Source organism: Lates calcarifer, linkage group LG23 (assembly GCF_001640805.2).
Source record: "Lates calcarifer isolate ASB-BC8 linkage group LG23, TLL_Latcal_v3, whole genome shotgun sequence".
NCBI lineage: Eukaryota > Metazoa > Chordata > Actinopteri > Centropomidae > Lates > Lates calcarifer.
In genome coordinates this window covers 11,965,292-11,989,028 of record NC_066855.1, presented here as the reverse complement: position 1 = coordinate 11,989,028, position 23,737 = coordinate 11,965,292, and the positions used below count along the sequence as shown (strand labels likewise).

At 38.9% G+C, this 23,737-nt stretch overlaps 1 protein-coding gene across 1 annotated transcript; it reads right to left on the bottom strand.

Annotated features, from left to right (window-relative positions):
* Positions 1-615: 615 nt before the first annotated feature.
* Positions 616-22,874, bottom strand: polr3a (polymerase (RNA) III (DNA directed) polypeptide A). The gene is given in 32 exon segments (XM_018699316.2): positions 616-1,076; positions 1,162-1,294; positions 1,385-1,516; positions 2,330-2,356; positions 2,358-2,495; positions 3,316-3,480; positions 4,435-4,527; positions 4,673-4,766; positions 5,195-5,365; positions 5,856-5,938; positions 6,033-6,119; positions 8,086-8,199; positions 10,553-10,723; positions 11,395-11,532; positions 12,020-12,138; positions 13,431-13,542; positions 15,143-15,315; positions 15,532-15,696; positions 16,259-16,397; positions 16,483-16,610; positions 16,925-16,994; positions 17,144-17,284; positions 18,081-18,222; positions 18,313-18,416; positions 18,507-18,643; positions 18,738-18,900; positions 19,270-19,509; positions 19,877-20,031; positions 20,136-20,307; positions 20,818-20,955; positions 22,038-22,173; positions 22,648-22,874. Coding segments are annotated over 32 exon segments (4,173 nt in total). The 5' UTR covers positions 22,692-22,874; the 3' UTR covers positions 616-927.
* Between the last annotated feature and the right edge of the window lie 863 nt (positions 22,875-23,737).

Below are 23,737 nucleotides of genomic sequence, written 5' to 3'. Positions count from 1 at the left end.
ATAAATGTTACCTGCCGCTCTGTGAAAATAAAGGGTTTCCTCATTTTAATATATGTTTTAACCCTTTTCACAGACTGAGCTGAAAGAAAAGCATTTAAACTTTAAAGTTTATCAGTATGACATTGGATGGATGGAATTCATGTTAACTAGCTGGCTAGTTAATTCACTCAAGTGAAACTAAGTAGTAGGCATAATGGCCACTGTTTAACAGAGTACAACCACACAGGAGCTATTGGTCAAAATGATTGACACTGAACTACAAACAGTCTGCTTGTAAAATTCTTCAGGTAGTTATTTGGAGTCTGGTCAATTTCTTGCCTTTTCCTCTTTATTAATAACAATTTTCAATACTCAATAAAAGCGTCTCATGATATCTAGTTTTGATTTGAGCGGCATAAACCACAGGCAAATCTATGCACTTCCCATAGACAAAATTACAAAAATTACAAAATCCCAGCTTTCCCATAATCTGCGCAATGTTTTCTGAAATGGTGTTGTGTTTCTGAAATGCTGTTTTGTTTTGTTTTTTTTTTTTTTTGAAATGTTGTTGTACATTGACCTTCAGGGCCACCGCGCAAAACAGTTTTAGAAAGTAATAATCCAGAGAGGCAGAAGTGTTTAAAGCATCTAAAGTTCTTTGTATTCTTCGCAGTTTGACAGATCTATATAAGCATTTCTAGTGCCTTGAAAAAATTTGCTTTGTACAATGAAATGCAGCATTCTCACAGTCTGTGGCATCAACAAAAACTTCACGCAAAAAAAAGGACACAATCCCATTTTCTGTAAATCCCCATAAAGAAAATTTTCTGACACTATGGCAGGCACTTCTGTATTTGCTGCTAATCATCATAAGATGTCTGTCAGCATAATCCAGGAGAAAAAAAAAAAAAAAAAACTTCAAACGTCCCTGCTGCTTCTTTCCTTTTGCTATGTGACCAGAGGTATATGGAAGTCCGCGTTGTCAAAGAGCAGAGGCCTTTTGACTGGAGAGGGATCCTTGTCAGCCTTGTGAAGGAGTTTAAACAGTCCCGTTCCAATATTCATTGGAATCCCCATGATGATACACTCAGACACACCTGAGACAAGAACAAAGGAAATGTTAAGAACCATTTAAAGCATAAAGAGTAAAATTCAGTTTTGTTACATGACGCATTGGTTTACCGCAGACAGAGTCCTTTTGTCCAAAGTAGGCAGCGTCAAAGAGATGATCGGCAGTTTTCTCAAAGGAGGCCAACATGAGGACACTCTCCTTCATTTTGGCTAAACCGAACCTGGTGATTCCCAGTATCTCTCCCTTGTATGGACAGAGGACAGCATGCACTCAGGTGGAACACTTCTAAATACAAAAGCACATGCTCTACAAGGACATATCAAGGTTTCATACCTTATAGGACATGAGATCTGCGAGCAGCATGACATGACGCCGGTCAATGCTCATTCCATGGTTCACCATGGTGTACTGAATCTCATTGATGATTGTGGATCTAGCAGCCTCAATACCTAAGGTCCTCTCAACCTAGAAAAATACACAGAAAAAAAACCCTGAGCATGCCTGATGCAGTCTCCACATTCAAAACAAATAAATCAGTGACATTTTGTATCTGCTCAGCTGAGGGAATTCTATATTCGACAACTCAAGATTGACTCACTGAGCCACCAGCTTCCAGCCATGAAAGATTACTTTTCAGCACTCAGGAGTTGATATATTAGAATATACAGGTCTCACTTTGCAGTAATGAAGATAAAATGGACTGTGAACCTTCACGGATGTGGTTGAAAACTCCAGCAGCACCAACAACATATTTCCAACTCTCCATTGTTGTTTACTCTCTTTGTCAGTGCAGCCACTGACACAAAGTGTGTGTCATACAAGTTCTTTCTATTGTCACACACAATGAGTGTAAAACAGTGAGTGGTTTCAGAGTTCCTTGGCTTCAGGGGAAGCAGTCCATGGTATGGACATGTTTTTATATTCAGTCAGTCCTGAGATGTAAGAAAGTGCTGCGGCTGGGAACAAGTGAAGAGTGTCTTGCCATTTTAATCAGGACTGGCTTATTTCTTAACAAATTATGATAACTAGGCCCAATTCTGGTGTTTGGAGATCAAAAGGGATCAAGAGAACAAGAAATTTAAAAGGTCCATGTATTATTCAGGGTTCCACAAAGTTAAATGCAAGACTATTTAACAGCTTACACAGAATGCAAATTCAGACTAGTTTCATAGTCATACTGCCAGAAGTCTGAAAGTATTAAGTAAAACTATGAGGATGCATGCTGGGCTCTAATCCAAGCTACAGTGCCACTGGCTTTAAATCTCCTTTGATTGGTACCTCGTATGTATTGTTTGAAGTGGTCCTAGCTTCCATTCACTCCATGCGTTGCCATGACAGCTCTCAGGTTGTCTCCCTCCACCAGGAGTTTGTATTTGTTCTTGCCACTCTGTTCATCGATGTGAATGACAGCTCGGGCAACCTCTGGTATTCCTTGAACCACCACCTTCCAAGTGAGAAATTAAAACATTGTCAGCAGCAAACAAAAGAAGCCATAATAAAACTAAAACATAAACTCAGAGCAGCTGCAGGCAGCTAACCCTCTTTTTTCTTTGTTGTTGAGAGCCATAAAATCAAAGCAGGTGTGGGTTTGACCTTTTATAGGCAAATTAATTAATGGATTAATTGAAAAATTTACATATACATAAACATTAATTGATGAGTAAAGTAATCATTGACTGCAGCCTGGAAAAATGTCTACTTCTACTAACGTAATAAGTATAAATGCATTGTGTTAAGTGTGACTAGCTGGTGAGCATAGCAGAACATTTAGTAGCTGTGGTGATAAATGTCACACTTTGTTCAATCATAGTTGAAAATCCAAGGATGGTCTTTTATTTATTTATTTATTTATTATTTTTCTTTCGGATGAGAGGTGAAATGTCTTCAAGAACCTAAAAGAAAGTCCAGTTGCCTTCAACTTTAGCGCTTAAGACTACCATGACCTGGATGACTGAGAACCTTCACAGACGTACTCATTTCGTTGCTACATTTTACAGATGATGTACTGTTTTTGTTGTTGCATTCATGGAAAATGCAGAGACTTTTGCTATTATTGCTTATATTTATTGTTTCTTACTTCCTTAATTTCCTACCTTATTTTTCTTTACCTAGATCAGTACAGAGCCTAACCTAAACCATGATGGACCATGCAGTAGAGAATCAGTTGTCTCATCAGTCTGGTCAAGTGAATGTATGAAACGTATGCAACAAAGCCAGGATGCAAACGACAACTTCTTCTGTAAACCATCACACCAGACTCTCACCTTAGGAAGCTCCTCTTTTAATGACTGCAGCACGTAGTACATGGAGCTTTTGTTGTTCTCTCGAGGAGACACGCACACCACTGCCTCACCATGCACTGCGATGTCCCCTGGTTTCACTCGCAGCTTAGACATGCAGATGGAGTAACGCACCGTTTCTGCATTTACCTGAAAGCCAGAAAAAAAAAAAAGAGGCAACGCTCTTGTTGCTATTCCTACCATGTGACACAAAAGCACAGTGTCTACAATGTAGCATTTCATGACCTTTAGACAGTATATTGTATGTGAGAGTGATCTGCTGTGGCTGCTGTTAAAGCATAACCTTCTTCTGTTATATGACCTTCATCTTTTGCCTTGTGTGAGGGAGACCTCAGGTTATCATGGTTATTTCAACTTCAAAATCCAGGATAACTCTGGCCCAAATGCTTGAGGATTCATTTGTGACCATGGCAACCAAATAAAACAAATCACCACTTTAATATTCGTCTCATTCTGACTGAAAATACATTTTCAGTCATGAGTCATGAGACTGAAAAACATTTTTTTTCCTTTTTTTTTTCCTATTGTTGAGTGAGATTATGTAAATTTAGCTGAACAGGTGGCAATCACATGATAAAATCACTTTGAATTTCCCTTAATTTCCAAAGTTTCCTAAAAATCTCTTTCATTAGAGGAATAGTTCAACATTTTAGGAAATATACTTAATTGCTTTCTCGCACAGGGTTAACAGCTAGCCTAGCTCTGTCCAAAGGTAACAAAATCTGCCGAGCAGCACCAAAACCACAGCATGTTGTTCTGACAGTTTGTGAGGATTAAACAAATAAGATATGATGTTTTAATTTAGTGAGCCTTAGAGATTTTTTTCAACCAAGCTAGCTGTGAAAAAAATATTTTGAGTTTCAAATGTTATATAATGTTTTGTAAGGATTACTGGATTAATGTTCCCAGATCTCAGAAATTACTTTGGTAAATGCAATGTTATTGTTACAGGCCAAAACCACAAAATAAGACCTAGGTAACAAATCAGAATGAATTTTTAATGAATCTAGGAGTGAAAGGGTATACATCTGAAATATTCATGTACTATATCAGTGCATAACAAAAAGAAGAAAGTTGTGGTACCTCCAGCCGCAGCAGCCTTATTCTCTCCAATGACAATTTCACCAATATGAAACAGTCATCTGGTAGAAAAACCTCTTCAATGTACTCAGAGATCTGTAAAGGACAGCAAGTCTTCATCTTACACAAAGCCTCTTTTCTTTGAGTCCATTCCTTCAAGTCTATGGCACTAATTTAGTGATACAGGAAAGCAAAAACAGTGTGTTTACAAGTGTCTACAATATACTGCAGGTTAGAATACCTCCCCCAGAAGAGTCTTCTCGATCCTCCCCTTCACCAGCCTTGCAAAGTCAGCGTCATCTTCCACATCCAAATGAGCCGTGATTATAGGGGTGCTGAATGGTGAGCAGAAGACTTTCAATAGCTTATTCAATTAATAAAATTAGGCATGTATTTATCATTGTGACATTAAAAGACCTCCTGAGTGGCCCAACAGAGCTTATATTGCCAGCCATGGACTCCGTGATGGACAAGTAATCAATACTACACTTTGAGTAAAAAAAAAAAAAAGTGCCCTGGGCCCTGATGAACTGCAAAACACAGCAGTGATATGTGGCAGCAAATATTAAACAGAAACACTGCTTCCATTCAGGGAAGGAGGGAGTGACCGTGAGTGAGTTCTTGTTCCATCAGTCAACAGTAATTTCCAGTCAACTTCATGACACACAGCCTGAACTCACCTTTGAAGGATGAAACAGCTTTTTCTCCTCTGCTTTACTGATAGAGGGAACTAAAGAAACATCTCTGTAATTACATATCACACCTGATGTTCTTGGAGGCGTTGATGATCTCTTTGATGCGAGGCACTCCCAGAGTGATATTCATAGACGCTACGCCAGCAAAGTGGAAGGTTTTCAGGGTCATCTGAGTACCAGGCTCTCCAATGCTCTGGGCACACAGGGCGCCTACCGCTGAGCCTGGTTCCATCTGAGCTCTGTATAAGTAAACACAAGATAAGATGCAATCTCTGAGGCAAGTCAGCTTTCATTAAACTGACTAAGCTTGCATTAGAAGTGAAAACTGGCAGTTATCACACAAAAATTGACATGATTCACAGCCCTCAGCACAGAGGAGTGTTCATGTGGGAACAAAACAATATCTCAATAAATGCGGGATTGGTTACCATGATTGCCACAGTTTGAGGGATATTGGTGTATAATCAGCACTTCATTTCAGTTTTTCCCCCATTTTTCTCTTAACTTTCTATTACCCAAGGCACATTTAGAGATACCTGCGTCGCAAAAACATGTTGTTTACTGTTAAATCAGCAAAAACAAAATAACATTTGGATGCATGGGGAAATAAAATCAGTATGACATTTTTTGCAAATCAAATGTTCCTTTTCAAACCTACTGCTGTCCTGAAAACGGGTAACAAACAAAAATAATGAGCCTTAGAATAACACGAGCATGTGATCTTTGTACCTCATGTACTTGTCTCTGCAGGTTTCAAGAAACTTCTCCAGCTGGGTGGGGGTAATGCGGTCCAGCTGATAGAGAACCTTTGGCTGAAATACAAAGTAAAGAGAAGAAGTTTCAGGTGTAGCTGAGCTTAAAGGTACTGCTGAATTCAGCACATTAATCTGTGACATTCGTGTCTACCTCGCTGGTGCCGTTGTCGTTGATGCCGTACTTGTCTCTTGTCTTCTTGATCCTTTCTGAGATGCTCTTAATAAATTTCTTTATCTCCTGTTGAGGGAAAAGAATCATTTTCAGAGGTCTAGTCCAAAGGCTCATTAATATTTTTCAGAGCAAACAATAAAATGTGCACAAACTGTTTGCTGTTTGACACATGACACACTGTCATGCAGTTGTTAGGTACCACAGTGAAACACGTAAGGTGTGGACGGTCATCAGAATAAAGGCGCAACAACAGGATTATTTAATAAATATCAGTCTGTTCTAAATCTTGCCAACACACCATTCTTGATTCAGTTAAAGCACAATCCAGCATGCTCGGTCACTATACCTCCAAGTACTTCTCTGATCCTGTGTCAGTTAACTCCTTCACAAAAGAGGGGAAAGTTCACATTTATTACAGCCAGCACACCACTTAACCACTTGTCACTGGCTTTAACTTCATATAATGGCAGTACTTTAAGACAACTTTCTTTATTGAGGGAAACCTATTTACAATATCACATTTATTGCCATGTCGTTCCTCATTATAGCACTATGTCACAAACTAATGAAGACAACAGGGTCAGTGGGTGTGCTTTAATCATGTGGTTTTTTTGTACACTTTGTAAGTGGTAGCGACATCCCATGACAGTGACTTTATTTCTACACAATTAACACTGTTAATAACGCTAACACTGTTACTGTATCAGTTCACAAAGAAATAGAAAGAAAAAAGAATACACAAGAAACTAAATGCACCCTTTATACAAGTTCTGAGTCTCCTAACTTTATATTAAAAATTTATTCAGAAATACAGATGGACAACTGGGTGTTTTGTTACATTTATTTTTCAGGTCAATTTTTCGATGGTGTATCCATCTGCTGTATTTGCTGAATTAATTGGGCTTCCTGCAACACACTGGTGACCTCTGCACCTATCAGTCATCCTATTTTAAATTATTGAATTATACACTTTTTCATTTGATGGCAGTCTTCTGCAACATCTTGCAAAATTTGTTGTACTAGGAAATATAACAACTCTGATAAATCTCACGCTGAACATTATTGCAACTTAAAGGATAAGGCTGGCTGGTTTAGTATTTTTCTTACTGTCAATAAATACCATTAAATACCATGCCATAGAAGCTCCATTGTTATCCAGAACCTACTGAAAATACACCCACGAGCCACACTGTTGTACTGGGTGATGTTTTTTCGGTGGATTTGGGAACATGTATCTTCTCTGCTTGTGCAGACATACCCTTTGCTCAAATGCTTTGTTGTTGCCTTGACTAAGGAGGTGATGTGGTCTTCTTTGTAAGTTTTTTTTTTTTGTCTGTTTGTAAATCAGACCACTCATAATTCTGAGTGGGATTTTGCATGGAGTGGCACAATGGTGCAGCAGTTAGCACTGTTGCCTCACAGCAAGAGGGTTTTGGGTTCAAACCCAGTTCACCTGGGGGTTTGTGGACTGCATGTCTTCCCTCTGCTGGCTTCCTCCCACGGTCTAGAGACATGCAGGTTTGGTTAACTGGTGACTCTAAATTGCCTGTAGGTGTGAATGTGAGTGTGGATGGTTGGTTGTTTCTATAGGGCAGCCCTGTGACAGAGATCCTGTCCAGTGTGTGTCCCACCTCTTGCCCTATGTCAGCTGGGTTTGGCTACAGCCCCCACCTTCCTTACCCTCAAAGAATGTGTATAGATAATGGATGGATGGATGGAGTTTTTGGTGGATATGGTGGATATCCAGGAATTCTGTCATGTTTTGCGAACTCTGCAAGATGCAGTAGGTCTTTTTTGAACATTTACAGTGTGGGAAAAGAGTACCTACAATTCAAAAGTCAACAAAAACTCTTGGCTACCGTGTAACTTATTTTTACACTGTCTCTACCACACCTGCACACTGGAAATACAAGGAACAAAAGTCAGAAGTTCAGAACACTCCTATAAGTGCTTTTCTTAAATATAAACAAATATTCTAAAGAAAAACATATAACTATCATAGACAGCACTTTGCTGTGATTGATGAGGTTACCTCCAAGAAGCTGTCTCTGCAGCACAAGAAGTCAGCTCTCTTCATGATAGCATCTGCAGTGAGGACCAGCTCGTTCTGACTGAGTGCAGGCTCGTCTGGGCATGTGTAGACCGCCTGTGGGGGTGGTGGTGGAGGGGTGGTTAGTGGTGGTGGAGAGGATCAAAAAACTCAACAGTTCCTGTTAGTTCCCTCACTCCTGGGTTAAAGCTCCTGATAAATGATCCTCATTGCATTTTAAATTACTTAACTCTCGTTGTGCCTTTGTGTGTGTGTGTGTGTGTGTGTGTGTGTGTGTGTGTGTGTGTGTGTGTGTGTTGTAGTAGTAGTAGTAGGATTTGTTGTTGTGCATGACATTCGCGATTCTGAAGCGGTTATCTTAAGTATACGGAATACGGGAAGGGCAACGAGAGGGTTAATATAGAACTATTTACTAATCGTTTTCATTTTGATCTCCATTTATCTCCATTTATGACCTTTTGTTGACATATAAATCACTACATTTGCTTGAACTATTACATGTAATCAGATCAGTAATAATGTCTTGGCAGATGGATGGTAATTGCCTTACTGTCAGCTGACATAATAATAAGAGCCATTTGTGTTTTACAACAATCAATCTAATTTATTACTCTTTGATGCAAACCGGAGACCAACATGAATTGCCTTGTATGCCCCCATGAAAAGTGCCATATGAGTAAAAATGCATTGCACTGCTAATAACAAATTAACATGCAGCAGAGGGTTTCCCTGTAGAGCTCACCATTCCTAGGATCAATCTTCTCTTGTAAACATGCTTCTGCTGTCAATTACTACCCTCACTGCGGTAAACACAGGTGGCATTTTAAGCTGGTGAAAGGCAGCTAATCACACTGTAATAGCTAGAACACAAAGGAACACCTAGGGACTACAGTCAATCTATTCTTGATTACAGTTCTGTTTGATTACAGTTCTCATTTCTTACAGCTGTGACCATATACATTTTTGTTACATTCACAAACACAACTGAGAAGAATGTATAGATTTAAAAAAAAAAAAATGCTTTCTCTGTTTGTCAGTGGATTATAAATCATTTTTATGTTGTTTTACTACTGTGTTCACAATTATCATTGATGTAAACAAACCTTTAACAGCACCAGAAAAGATGTGCTTAGATGGTGCTGTCTACTATTAATCCCCACATTAAAAGATTCAGTTAGTTTAGGAGTGATAGATGATCTAATCCTAGGATTCTTTGGTTTCCATTCGGATTACTAATTGTGCCTTTAAGGCAAAAACAAAGTTAATCAAAGTTAATTACATCTATGATGCACATTAGATTGATGAGTAAAATTGAGAAGAGGCCTGAAGGTAAATCCAAGCCATTAAAATGACATAGAAAACTGAGCTCCTTCATGAGCCCTGTTAACCAGAAGATTAATTCTTATCAAATTACTCAGCAAGTAAGACCACTTTCCCACAAAGAAAATAAATGTAAACTTCCTGTAATTTTATTTAATTACTTTGGTGCTGAAATGTGGCATGATTAGACAATAAAAAATGAATTTGCTGGAATTTTAACTGTTCATTATTCCTGTGTGTTATCACACAAGGAGATTCTCTGGTAATTCTCTGGTAATGAGCTGCCTTTTTGGTTGGCAGTCAGCTTCTTGCAGTGGGAGGATATTCATGCCGGTATTTGTTCTCCCAGAGCACCAGCATATAATTGTGTTACACATTTAAAAGGCGTCCCTTAGGCTACACTGAGCCAGTGTTACCAGACAGAGAAGCCTGGGCTAGAATTACATCTGTTCTAGGTGTTTTGTGTCTGTGAAGGTGAACCTCTTGAAACCAATTAGAGCCTAAACAATACTTAAGACAGCACTTGAGAATAAAAGATTTCAAGAAAGACACAGTAAACTGTAATATATTCACTGTGTGTATAAATGCACACAATTTCCACAGACATGAGTTAAAGTTCAGCAGCGACTGGATCACCGTTCTTTTTTTATTCCAATTGATTCCCGCTCATATTCCAACCTAACCACTGGCTGGGCAGATAGATTTTTTTTAAAGCTTTATTTATCCAGACTAGGTAAATGAAGACAAGATGGCTTCTTCCTCTTTAACAAAATCACTCTGGGAGGTGCACCAATAACTTTCTGTTCATGAGAAGCTCGCTCCTCCCCAGATTTGTTTTGCATTAGCATTTTTTTTTACTGATATACAACAGACTAAACATTAGCATACCAAACACTAAGTAGTGTGTAGAGCACTTTGAATGTCCATGAAAGTTTGAGATACAAACATAAGAGACAAAACAAACAATGAAATAAAACAAAAATGAAAGCTACAGGAGTGAAATGTGACTGCAGTAACAGGAAGAGTTATGGAAAGGTTATGTGAGAGCCACATAGTGATAAATAACTGCACGTGTCAGTGTATGCGTGGGTGTGTGCAGGGAGGTAGGGACATGTCTGTTTGTTCTCACCCGGATGTTGTCCAGGACTCTCTTAAACTCCAGTGGCTCATCTTTTCCTTCCATGGCAGCGGGGTCCAGACCGTCACCGCCATAAATAAATTGAATTATGTCACCAGTGGAGCTGCGAACTGTCAGGTCGTACTGCGAGCACAAATCCTCCAGGGACTTCACCAGTCGTCTCTGTTCACACACAAAAAATATCAAGGTGACATATGATAAAGCTTAATGCTTAAATACATCTGAGGTGAAACCCTGATTAACTCACACATTTCTATGAAGTGCTAAAACGATTGATCAATTAATTAGATGACAAAAAATATTACATTCCAATGATCAAATTCATTTAAGTAATTTATCAGGCAAACATTCACCAATTCCATCTTCTCAGATGTCAGGATTTGCTGCTTTTCAGTGTTTTTTATGATTTTAAATTGAACATCTTTGGGTATTGGGCTAATAGTGGCAATTTAAGGAGGTTTGCTTTGGTCTCTGAGAATTTATGATGCTGATTTTTTTTTTTCAAACCTCCCCAGTACAGAGCGTTTTTGAGTTATTTTTGATCCAAAACAGAAGTTTCACAGAGAAGGCTGGTATTTTTTTGTTTTTAAAGAAACATCACCATTTAGTGTAAGTAATGATAGAATAGTTACAACTGTGGATCAACAGCCCATCCACTCCCACAAACACACAATATAATCAGTTTGTGCGACACAGTAGTTACTACTTTACCACATTTTCTTACCTTAAAACCCCAAAGACTTTAAGGCTAATGTAGATAGACCCATACTTTGTGTGATTTTATAATGGAAACAGAAGTTGATCCATGGTGGAAAAATATCCTCAGGCATTACCTGCATGTATCCGGTCTCTGCAGTTTTCACAGCAGTGTCTACCAGACCCTCCCGACCAGCCATAGTGTGGAAGAAGAACTCTGTGGGAGTCAGGCCAGAATAGAAGCTGTCTGCCACAAAGCCTTTGGCAGCAGGCAGCTGTAGAAAAAACATCAGTGAGCCATTAGGGAGGTTTCTGCGTATTCTACAAATATGTGAAACGTGCCTTCTCTTGTTATGGTTATTGTCACGTTTCATTGATATTATGCCATCATTTGTTATTCTTCTATATATAAATAAATATCCTTGGGGTAACAGAGATATGAATGGAGACAAAACAGCAATAGCGTGCACTGACGCTTTTTGACTTAGCCAATCAGAGGCTGGGGTAACATAAGAGAACTACTGAATGGCAGCATGGTAAAGAGCTGATGACTCAGTGTGAGACCTGAATGTTACACATAGGATCAAAGTTTAAATAATTTAATAAAAACAGGAGACACTGGCCATATAATAGGTTTTTTACCATTTGCATGAGCCCAAACAACCTTTGTATGTCCTATGAAACAAATCCAGAGTACAGCACGTGTATATTCCTCTAAGGAATATGTACAAAAATAATTAAAATAAATAAATTGGTTCTTACTTTTGAGTGCTTTTCAAAGTGAGGCAGAGAGCGATTCTCAAAACCATCAGGTACTCTAGAGCCACTTATAGCCTGCTGGCCCACACAGGCAATCATCTGAGAGATATTAATGAAGGATCCTGTATGTATAGAGAGGAGACAGATGAAAAGGTGAGACACAGTACACAAACAAAAAATGAATGATAATGAAAATATAAGACAGAGAACAAACACAAAAGAGGAAAAAGCAGAATTAATTTCAGCAGAAAATCAGAGACGATTTTATTTGCTGTTTTAGATGCAAAACAGTTTCATAACTGGCAGATGGGCCTCTACAAATTCACTTGGATTTTATCGTCCCCACACACGTTGCTATTATATAGTACTGTATGCGCCTCAACTGCCAGGCTACACCCCTACACTGATGACTGCATGGTGTGAGACTGTCATGTGACAATCCGAGTTCCATGGTTAAGTTAATGTGTTATTCCATCTTGATGCTATCACTGAAAAATAACTTGAAATATTTTTTTGCCCACTTTGCCCTAACATGACCCAAAGTTCTCTTTGATTTCTTCTGTTTGTTTCAGTGTCTAACTTTTGGGATTGCTCATACTATCAGAAAACAGGATGTTATGGGGTAAGTTTTGAAGTCAGAATTTGGAACATTTATTATAATTCTACCTGTTAATCTTTTGCTTGCTCAGGAAAACTGATATCGATCCCTCTAAGACTTTGCATATCCAAGGTTTCTCTCATTTTTCCTCTACTTTTTACAGAGGAAATTTGTCCTTTCTCAGTTTGAGTCTGCCTGATTGTTGTGGTATTATCTGATTATCAATCCATCCATTCATTATCTATTCTGCTTATCCATTAAGGGCTGGAGCCTATTATTTCATTATCAAATCAGGCTTTTGTTCTTCCTCTTCCTGTATCACACCTTTTTTCTCTGTTTGAGCCCTTGATTTGTCACTCCTTTTTCATTTAACACAAGACTGGAAAGTGCTAAAAAAAATCAAGATACTTCCTGGAATGTGTATGGAAACTGCACCATAATGGGGCTTTTCAACAGGAAACTGACTCATAATATCTTTTCTTTTTCAGACGCATTTACCGAGAGAAAAACTTATGAATGAAATAAATCTCTATAAATGTTCTATTGCTCTGAAAGCGGTTCACAGCAGGCTATTGTTAGAGGTCATATACCCCATGTCCCTGTGACTATTTTCAGAAATTAATCTACATTAAAACCAGCATGCACATTTATTGATTGGCTGGGTGTTTCCGGAGGCAACATCTTTCTCCTCCTTGTGTTTGGGGGTTGCTGTGAAAGTACAAAAGTCTTTGCAGGTTAAGAGGATAATGTCCTGTTGTGGTCTTTGCAGGTTTGTTCATCATTGTATGAATAAAGGTTCCTTTGCAGTTAACTTACCTTTGGATCCGCAAAGAGCCATGATTAGAGGGCTGTTGCTCTTGTCAAGCTCCCTCAGGCAGGCACTGCCAGCTCGGTCTCGGATGACAGACAGCTCTCTCAGAATCAGAGCCTATTGACAAACACTCATAATTAAACAACCTTGGTTGCTGAGATCCAAACACACAGTTAAAAAAAAGGTCAAACCCCATAGACAAAACCTGTGCTTGTAAATATGCCTGGAAACAGCTTTGCTTTGCTTACTGCAAATTAGACTTTTTTCTTCTCTAATGCAGTATGAACTATAAACGCCATGGGCAACCATTCACATTACAAAAGCCTTTTGCAAGAACTACAGTAATTAAATTAAATCTCAAGTTTCAGGCAATAAAAGGGATGAGATGGACTAATGAATTAAGAAAAAATGCAATACAAAAACCAGGACACTGACCATTACATTTCTCCCACAGACTAATTGTGTTGTACTAATTTATTTTTATTATTTATGGGTTGTACTCTCTAGCTACAACACCATTACTGCCCTGGCCATAATGTACTTTCATTGACTGTGAAGGCTCAAATGTTTGGATTAATAATTGCTCATCTGACAGATCAAAATCGTCTGTATTTGCAGAAGTTACTCAACTTCAAAACAGTAGTCTAAAATTTGTAATGACATGGGCAAAGGTGACGCTTTTGTCTGAACTAAAAAGTGCTGTGCAGTACTTTACAGAATTTGCTAGACTATGGTAATAAACTGATTGTATAGCATTCGATTTTAAAAAAAAAAAAAAAAAGGTTAAAAGATAAAAGTGAAATTCCCTTCACTTTTTGGTGAGGAAACAGCTATTCAGAGAGTTTGGTTTTAGACAGACATTTCAAGGTAATGCTTTAAAATGTGAATAAGTTCACACTCTCCTGGTTATATTTCTTGGCACGAAAGGTAGAACAGTTGTTAAAAAGTGAAATGTTTCACTTGTGTTATGGCATTACTGCACTGGTTTGTTAGTGAGATGGTACCGCTGGCTCACTTACTTCTGCCTATAATTTGGTTTGATTGGTTAGAGATGTAGCCATTGTGAAGCCTACTGCCCATCTATTCAAGATGAGAGCCTGACCCACTCAGGCTATTGCCAATGCTGACATCCATATTGAAATATTTAAAAACTTCAATAATGACATATCAGCAGCTATTTGTTTTCATATGAATGCGTACCAAACACCATAACATTTTTATAAGGATACCTTAAGTTAGGTTATTTAATAATTATGACAATGATACCTACTGAACTGGACATTTTGCTAATGAAAAATCAACTTATCACTGCTTTCTGGTGGACAAAATATGGGATGTCTAATAAAGACCTGATGACTTGGTGGCATTTCTAATATTAGCCTGTTCTTTCAGAACCATGGCTCTGCAGTTAAATTAGTTGTTCACCACCTAATTTAAATTCATTTTCAAGGTCACCCACCCACTTTTCTACAGCTGTTTGCCTATTTTGCATTTTCAATGAAAGTCAGCCACACCACTGATGACTTAGTTCCGGTGTAAATTTTCACTAAATGTTATGGAGTGGGAAGCGTCAGTTGTAAATCAATATATCAAATGAAAGAGCTTAGTGTGCACATGGCGGATTAAATGAGAGGTAGCAGTGAGGATCCAGATGACACATGTAAATTCACCTGGATACTAATATTTTCCATGTATGAATATATGCGGTCAAGCCTACCTCCAGGGTCTCCTCTGCCGTGCAGCCTGGCTGCTGCTGTAACTTGCCCGTCTCCAAAGCTTCAATGTATTCATCACACTTCTTGTAGCCGTCATCCAGCAGGTCCTGTTTGGCCTTCAGCAGTCCCTGGCCAGGTGTCACGTCACCAATTCCAATAGAAAAACCGCGGTTGGCTGAAAGTTGGGAGAAAAAATAAAAAATCTAATTAAGCTAAATTCAATATCTTCATTGATTATTCAATTTTGTAGAACTGTTGTTGATGAGGGATTTAAAATGACTACTACTATAGTACCAAACTGCTACAGAATGTTCTATAATCACTTTCCCACTTTATTTCTGCAGAGACTGACAGACATCTAAATGTTGCTGAAGTCCCACAGACAACCTACAGAGAAACACTGGAGCGAGTCTTGCCAGGCGGGACATGGCATTGGCAGCCTCCAGCTGTCCCCAGTCTCTCAGCAGGATGTAGAAGATGTTGTTCTTGGAGCCAGATCCCAAAGTGCCTTTATCCATGCTGCCACACATCAGCTCACTGTTGTGGATCACCACGACTGGGAGAGTGACAAACAAATGTGACAGTAATTGACGATACATTAGGTCCCAGAATAGAAACTGGCAAGGTGAATAAAAACACAGAGTTGTGACAGCTGAAAGACATTCATCTACGTATTGTTGGAGGGAATGCTGGGAAGGTTTTGGGGCAGGAACAGTAGGTTGATCTCTTAAGCAAGAGGAAGAAAAGCGCATACAGTCCCTAAGGGATGTGCAATAATTAAATCTTATAATTTATTGACTCAAACTGGAATCATGCTCCAGTGATATGAACATGTTACATGGTTGTGTTTTACATAGTTTTGCATACCTGTCACATGTTTTGTACGTGTGAAGGGCATCTGTCTGCTGTATGCCATTAGTTTTAAAGTGATACTGATCTCATATTGATCATATCACCCTGCTCTAGAGTCTCTTCATCAGTATGTTAAGATTTCTGATGCTGTGAAGGAGCATTAGCTGTGTGTCTGCAGCTGCAAAATAACACTGAACCTCACAACTTAGGACAACAAAATATTTTCATTTGTATGTTTAGTGGACACTTTTACTAAAGGAACTCACAAGAGTCGTTGTGACAGAGGTCCTCTCCCTTGCCACAGTACTGTTTGCCCTTGGTCCGCAGGTTGGCCTTGACTGGACATTCCTTACTTGGCTTCAGAATAAGGCTGAATATCTGTTTGCCTGTCCACAGAGCCATGGGCTGATGGACACACAGAAAAATACTGGTGGCAGATCACACACAGTGTAAATAAGAGTTATGTAACAGGCTCGCAATAGTGAAGTACCTTTATTATAGCCGGGCGGGGGAGAGAGATCCTAATTTTTTCATCTTTGCCCACCAGGATTGATGCCACAATCTGACAGGCTTTTGCTCTGTCAAAAAAGGTGTCCTTCAGTGTCAAGAGGTAGGCCCCTAGGAGACAAAAAATGAATGGTAATCACATATGGCTAGAGTGCTCCCCCCTCAGGTAGAAAATAATTATTCAATACCCTATTTAAATATTTTAAGAGAAGTAATTATGTTATTAAAGCTCAAAATGAGAATTTTGTATTCCATTAGGAGACGCTGAACATCATACATGCTTTTCCAGGTACATGTGCTGGAAATTACAGTTTTCCCTTTCATCAGCAATAGATGATTCTCAGCCTGAATCTCAAAGCACAAAGAGCCTCACATCATACAACAACAGAGCACTGTGATTAGCTGCCACACTTCTCGGCACTGACCTGTCAGAAAATCCTGAATAGCAGCAATCAGAGGTTCACCATTTCTTGGAGTAACAAGATTAGCTTTTGTCTGGGAGAAAAGACAACAATTTGTGTCAAGCTGCAGTCTATTTTTCCTATGAATAATACAGTTCCTGAAGGCAGCTTTTCACTGCTTTATGTCAACATTTACAGGTACGTGTATACTGCATGGAACCTATGTGCTGTGATGATGCATACCCCCATCAGGACCAGGGCCTCAGCTTTGGCTTCTTCAGTCTGAGGTAAATGGAGGTTCATTTCATCACCATCAAAGTCGGCATTGTAGGGAGTGCACACACACTCATTGAATCTAAATGTCCTGTGAGGTTTCACTCTGGCCTACCATGGTTGGAAAGAGTGAAAAATCAAAGTCATACATGAAGAATCAGCTAAACAAAGTAAATAAAACAAGATCAGAATGAAAATTTAAATTAAAACTATATTAAGTGTTGCACTTCATTCAGAGCAGTTTATTAATAAAACTCTGGAACACTAACTCAGTTTGGTTGGTTTACTGAGACTGATGCAAGCAGTTTTAGGCACAGAAATAATTAACTTTAATTAATTAATTTTGTTCCAATCTGTCACAGATTGCTGTCAGGCACTTGTGCCCCACTGGTGTAAAACAGGTAATTATTTTTGTTTAGTACATAAAGTTATTATTGGAGCATAAAAATACACACATATTATTTTTGCTCCTGTTTTTTCCAGCACCTGTAAGAAGCTGTTTTTTGTTAATGTGTTTACATCTTTCCTGTCGAGTGACAGGACAGAACTCAGCACTGAGCCTGAAAATTGTTTTTTGCAAGCCAAGTGTGGAGGGTTCATTACAAATAATAATGAGATTTGAACCAAGTACAGGAAACATTCAAAGTATTTTAGGCACGAAAAGGCATTGTGAGCAACTTTGATTCACAAAATTAAACTTGTGCAGTTATTTTTCCTACGCTGGTAGGCACACCACAAAAAGAGGGCTATTGCAAGGAACAAAGACATTATTATGGCACTCAAGTTTTAACATCAAAGTCAAGTTATTCTTACAAGCCTGTCTGCCTACAACAAATTACAAATATCTCAAAAGGTCCCTTTTCCAGCTCTATGTTTAGTGAAGTAATAGGTCAGAAGCTAAACTTACAATGTGTGCCATGATGCTCAGCTTGTGCAAAGAGGGCTGTCGATTGAAGAGGACGATGTCTCCGTCTATAAGGTGCCTTTCAACCACATCGCCAAACCTCAACTCTTGAGCAATCTTCTCACGATTTCCATATTTCAAAAACCTGACCAGACAAAACGAGGATTCATTTTTAGTGGTGAACCACATCAGGTGAACCGTGGGTTTAATTTGCCCCAGAAGCAGCCAGACTCACCTTTTCATCTGTGTGTGACGATTCTGAATGAAGTTGGCTCCAGGGTGAACGTCAGGTCCGTTGCGAACGAGTTTTCTCATTAGCTCCAGATTGGCCTTGTTAACCTATAATACGGTACTAAATTTAGATAACTTAAGTTCTGGCATACAGGTGGTTGTTTAGTGTATTTGTTGTAGCCTCAGAGTTGGGCTTACCCTCTCTGGATAAGTCAGGATTTTGGCCACATGTACTGGGACGGCCACCTCATCGATCCTCAGGTTTGGGTCAGGAGAAATGACAGTCCTGCCAGAGAAGTCGACTCTTTTCCCCGAGAGGTTTCCTCTGAATCGACCTGAGTTATCACAGTGAATAAGTCAGTCTGCAATTCAGAATGTGCGCTGGGTATCACATCTTCTGTATATCACGTGTTTTACTATACACTATACCTTGCTTCCCCTTAAGTCTTTGCACGAAACCTCTGGTCCATTTCTTAGGTGCCATGTTGAGTGGGATGCCAGAAAGCTCACTGTTGATGTAAAGGGCACATTGTAGCTGGAGGAAATCCCAATCCTCCATGATCATCTGAGTCTTAGCCCCTGTCATACGATGCTGCATGATGAAAATAGCTTGTTAATGTGGGCATGTGATTAAACTGCATTTAAGACATTTTGCAATCATAAAGCTTGTAGATAATTTTCAGCTGAAGGCCTCAGTCTATTAACAATCCACTGCAGTGTTTTAGTTGTCTGCATTTGTTGAATAGACTACTCTAGAAACAGAGTACTTCAAATGAGCAGGTCTAAAGGTGTAGGAGAGATATTTCCTCATTTTTTGGACCCAGTGTTTGCCCTCTGGCTTTACTGTTGAGGAGTTGTATGCCGATTAAATGTGATTTATTCTAGCTGGAGGCTGCTGGAATCTGACATAATGTCTTACATTTCTTTAGATAAGTAGCTATTGTCAGTAACAGACACTAACCTTTTTGATGACATCGTTAAGGAAGATTATTTCTGTGAGCTTCATGGTGAGGTCATCCTCATTGGTCCCTGACTTCAGGTCGCTGACCACAGAGGGTCGTATGCAGAGGGGAGGCACCAGGAGGCGGGTGAGGATGAGGTCTGCAGGTTTCCCTGCCTCAGGATTCATCAGAAGCAGGGGAATATCTTCCTGGGGAATCCTCTTGAACAGGTTCAGCACCACCAGAGGGTTCAGATTTTCCTAGAAAAGAAAAGATAGTCAACGGCAAAATGAGGCAAAAATAAAGGGATGTACAGCACTTCTACTTATTAATTCTTGTTTGTTTTTTTAAAGGCTTATAATAATACCTTTTCCTGAATTTTTGTATTGCAATTTTTTCTCAGTTACTTGCAGAAATATGTCAGTTAACAATAAACAAAGCAGAATCTGACCAATGATTCAAAGCCAACTTTAGAGTAAGCAAAAAATACTGAGGTTTGATACCCAGCCCTACTTCTTATCCTGGCTGTACCTTCTCATCCTAAGCAGCCACTCTCACTTGCTGTAGCACAGTTTGGTAACACTAAATGACGCATACTGCAGAGAGTGAAAAACTATTAAAAAACACCTGTGCCCTGGTCAGCAGAGGCTCCACCACTTTGTTGTGCTCGATGGCAATATCAAAGGACTGGAGGAATTCGGACACAAAATGGTCCACCACCTTCTTGGTTGTTTTGTACTTTTCATGGATGATCTTAAGCAGGCCACACTTTTTCACTGGTCCTTTAAAGTAAAAGAGACACAAAATTCAGCTTTTCCAATTATCACATCAGGATGACTGGCACGAAAAGAGAGCAAATATCAGATCTGTAAATGTCTTTTCTCACCATTGAAAGCAGAACAGTTCAGACAGATTGTCCTTTTGCGGCATTTATCAGAGATCTTCTTCTTCAACCCTCGTTTCTGGAGATAGGCCAGGTTTGGCCGTTTCAAGTAATCCGTGAACTGTAGTTTCTCCTCTTTCGTCAGCATTATGCTTGAACATGTCTTGCAGATCATCTGGATTCACGACAAAACACAATTTTAGAATGAGGGAACTGAATCAATGTCTAACTTAAATTATCAAAGGTGAAATTATGGCTGCACTCTTTTATGATATAAAAATACACAAAATAATAATAAATTTAATTTGTAACACTTGGGTAAAACTATAATAAAAATGTGATTTACTTTATATTATTGGTAATTTCATAGGTTAAGCTTCAAGATACACACACAATTCTCAAAAACAGTATTTCTGCCTCTTCTAATTTTGATACTCTAGTGACACCTAAAGGAAATAAATATATATTGCATTCTATAGAGAAGTACATCTTTCAAATGAACTTTAGCATTATCAGTGTTTACCAATGCTGATTATACTAACCATCTAGCACAAGGTTTGAGTCTCCAAATGACTGATTTTAAAGTATACAGTATACAGTCTTATTGTTTATTGATCTATACTTAAAATTCCATTTGAATTTTCTAGTATATGTTATTTTAAAAAACAATGCTAATAGCACTTACCTGTAAGATTCCTATGATGGCTTTGAAATAGCCAACATGAAAACATGGCAGCTCCAGATCCAGGTAGCCATAATGTCCTAAACAATCTGCCAGGTTCTTTCCACAAGTCAGACATGGCCGGTCTTTCTCACTGGTACCCTGCAAGAAACACGGCAGAGAGTGAAGAACCACTAAGTGTAAGGGTGGATAATGGCTGGATAACATTATTCAATATAACCCCGGTGTTTGATATTCGACATTTGAGATTGGCGCCATACTTTTATCCCTGTAGAGTTATACTTTCATCAGTTTAGATGCACTGATATGTGACAGGTGACATAAAGTCAATAACTTTTGAAACATCCAAGGATTTTGGACGCATATGGTTGAATTCGTAAAAAAAAAAAAAAAAAAAAAATCAACCAAAAAAAATCAAAAATTTAAAGAAAAAGTTCAAGAATCTAAAACCTGAATGCTTTAGTGGCTATTCTCAAGTATTCTGTCCAGGATTGGGTGGAGAGGTTCACCTGTCAGTGCACATGGGAGGAGTTAAGTGAAGGAGAGGTTATATAAAGGCTAGGTGTGCTCAGGTCAAATCCCTTTGTTTGAAACCATGCTGCCACCAGTAAGTTTGTCTGTAGTAAGTTTCTGCCAATTGTTTGAGATGACATACTTTTGTATTCATGGTATTGTGTCTGTATATCATTCACCCTGATTTAACCTGTATATCTGACCCTAACAGCTTCCTAAGAGATCCTAACAGTTTGTGCTGTTTGATATACCAACTCCTGAGTAAGAAAACTGCCTTGGAGCCACTTACCTGTGCACCAAGAACTTAAAATCTGTAAGTAATGCCACTGTTTAAATTTAGAGGGGGAGAATGTTGTAATATATTGTTGTCCTGTGTTGTACTTTGCTTGCTATGCACAGGACTTTGATAAAGGTGTGAAGATTAACCTCCATGGATACATTAAAAGTGTGAGCAAATGTATGTATTTTATTATTATTATTATTATTAAGTTATGGTATGTATGGCAGTACAATGATGATGCTTGTCCACTGCACAGAAAAATCAGTCCATCCATCCCTCATCTCTTCACTGAACAAATTGTTAAATGGTTCTTGGATCCTTGTGTTTAAATGTGCACACCAGCTTGAGGTTCCGTGGCCCAGTCAGCTTTAAACTGCCTGAACAGGCAATAATAATTACTTTTATTTTAGTTTGTGTGTATGTCTCATACCATACGGTGGTCCAACACTCCATAGGACAGTGGAGTGTGTTTGGTGTCTTGGCTGTACAGATTTTTACTGACCACCTGGATGTGAGCCTGCTGACGCATCTGCTCAGCAGATTTCATTCCAAAGCAGATGTGGCTTCTGTAAACAAGTGCAAACATCAAAGCAAGGGAAATCATAGGGTTAAACTCAGTCACAACAACATTATAATGTCTGCTGTCTTGTTCTAACAGCAGCACTGCCTGACCAGTTGCTTACAGTGTACAAGTATTCCTATTGTGATACATTTTTCCACAATCATCCAAGTGATAAGCAGTGATGAGAAGAATAGTAAGCTGGAAAAAAATACTAAGAAATCCGATTTTATCAACTCTAAATAGCAGAGTTTCTCTTCACACGGTGTGTAGGTAAGCTAACGTTAGGTTACGTGTCAGAAGGTGTCAAGGTTAGCCTCACTGACTTATTGGCAGTTTGGTAGTGCCTCTGTGTCTTACAGTGCCTTTTAATATTAAGGTATTAAACAACTTGTCAATAAAAGCTATATTGCAAACTAAATGACAGTGGCTAACCAGCGAGCTAACGTGTTAGCGGTGTTCTTCAGTCTGATGTACTCACATTTTCTTGGCCACATCTGTCTCTCTGAACTGTTCTTTCACCATTTTGGCAGCTTCACTTAAACAAATAACAACACGACTACTTAAACTGTTATTCTGTCCTCATTCCAGCAGGCTGGGCTTTATGTATACCCAACACGCTGTCACTTTACTTGGACATGTTGTGGAAGTGTTAGCATCCAGCAACACGCAGTGTGTTGATAGCATGTGAGCCACAGCAGTGGTGCCTTCATGTTTCGTCGGTAATTTAGTAATCTTGGGAATTTTGTAATCTTGATCCTTATTGGTCAAAGGTTCACAGGGTGGGACTTTTATCCAGGACCATGGAGGGAGGTTGCGTACTGCACATATGAAATATGGTATGTATGCCTTATCCCAGAGTATGCTGATTATGTGGCTAAGCCCACGAGACCCCGTAATCATGAACGTTTTTGTAGAATTTTCGAACTTACATAAAGTACCTGAAAGCATCACAGGTCTATGCACAACAACAGCAAGAAAGAGAAGTCAAGGGAGCACGAGGGAGATCAGTATCAAGTGAGTGCTGACACCTAGCGGCTAAAATTTGCAATATGATTATATTATTATAAAGTTCTATGGAAGTGGTTAAAACGTATAGAAATCTGAAATATGCTAAGATTGCACAACTAAACGCTGCTTTTAATTCTGCTAGGTCACAGGCCTTAAATAATGGAAAGTATTGGTTTAAATCTTTAACAATATAGTAGATATTATAAACTTATATGTAGATTAAATGATATGTTGTGATATAAAGAAGTGCTGAGGGGAGGGATAAACTGTAAAGAAATAGTTCAAGCTAAAACCCACCCAAAACCACAAATTGTTGTTAAATTTTGTAGTGTAATGGTGGATGGTTTAAACACGCAAGGTACAACATGTTAATGTTTTGCACATTTAATGAACTCCAGAGGTGTTTATAGGTGTGTTTGTGAATTTTGCAGAGAGTGAAGCTAGCTATTTGCCCTTGCTTTCAGTCTTCATGCTAAGCTAGGCGCTTACCGCCTCCTGGCTCTTGCTTTTTACTTCACGCACAGACATGAGAGTGATATCAGTCTTCTTATCTAACTCTT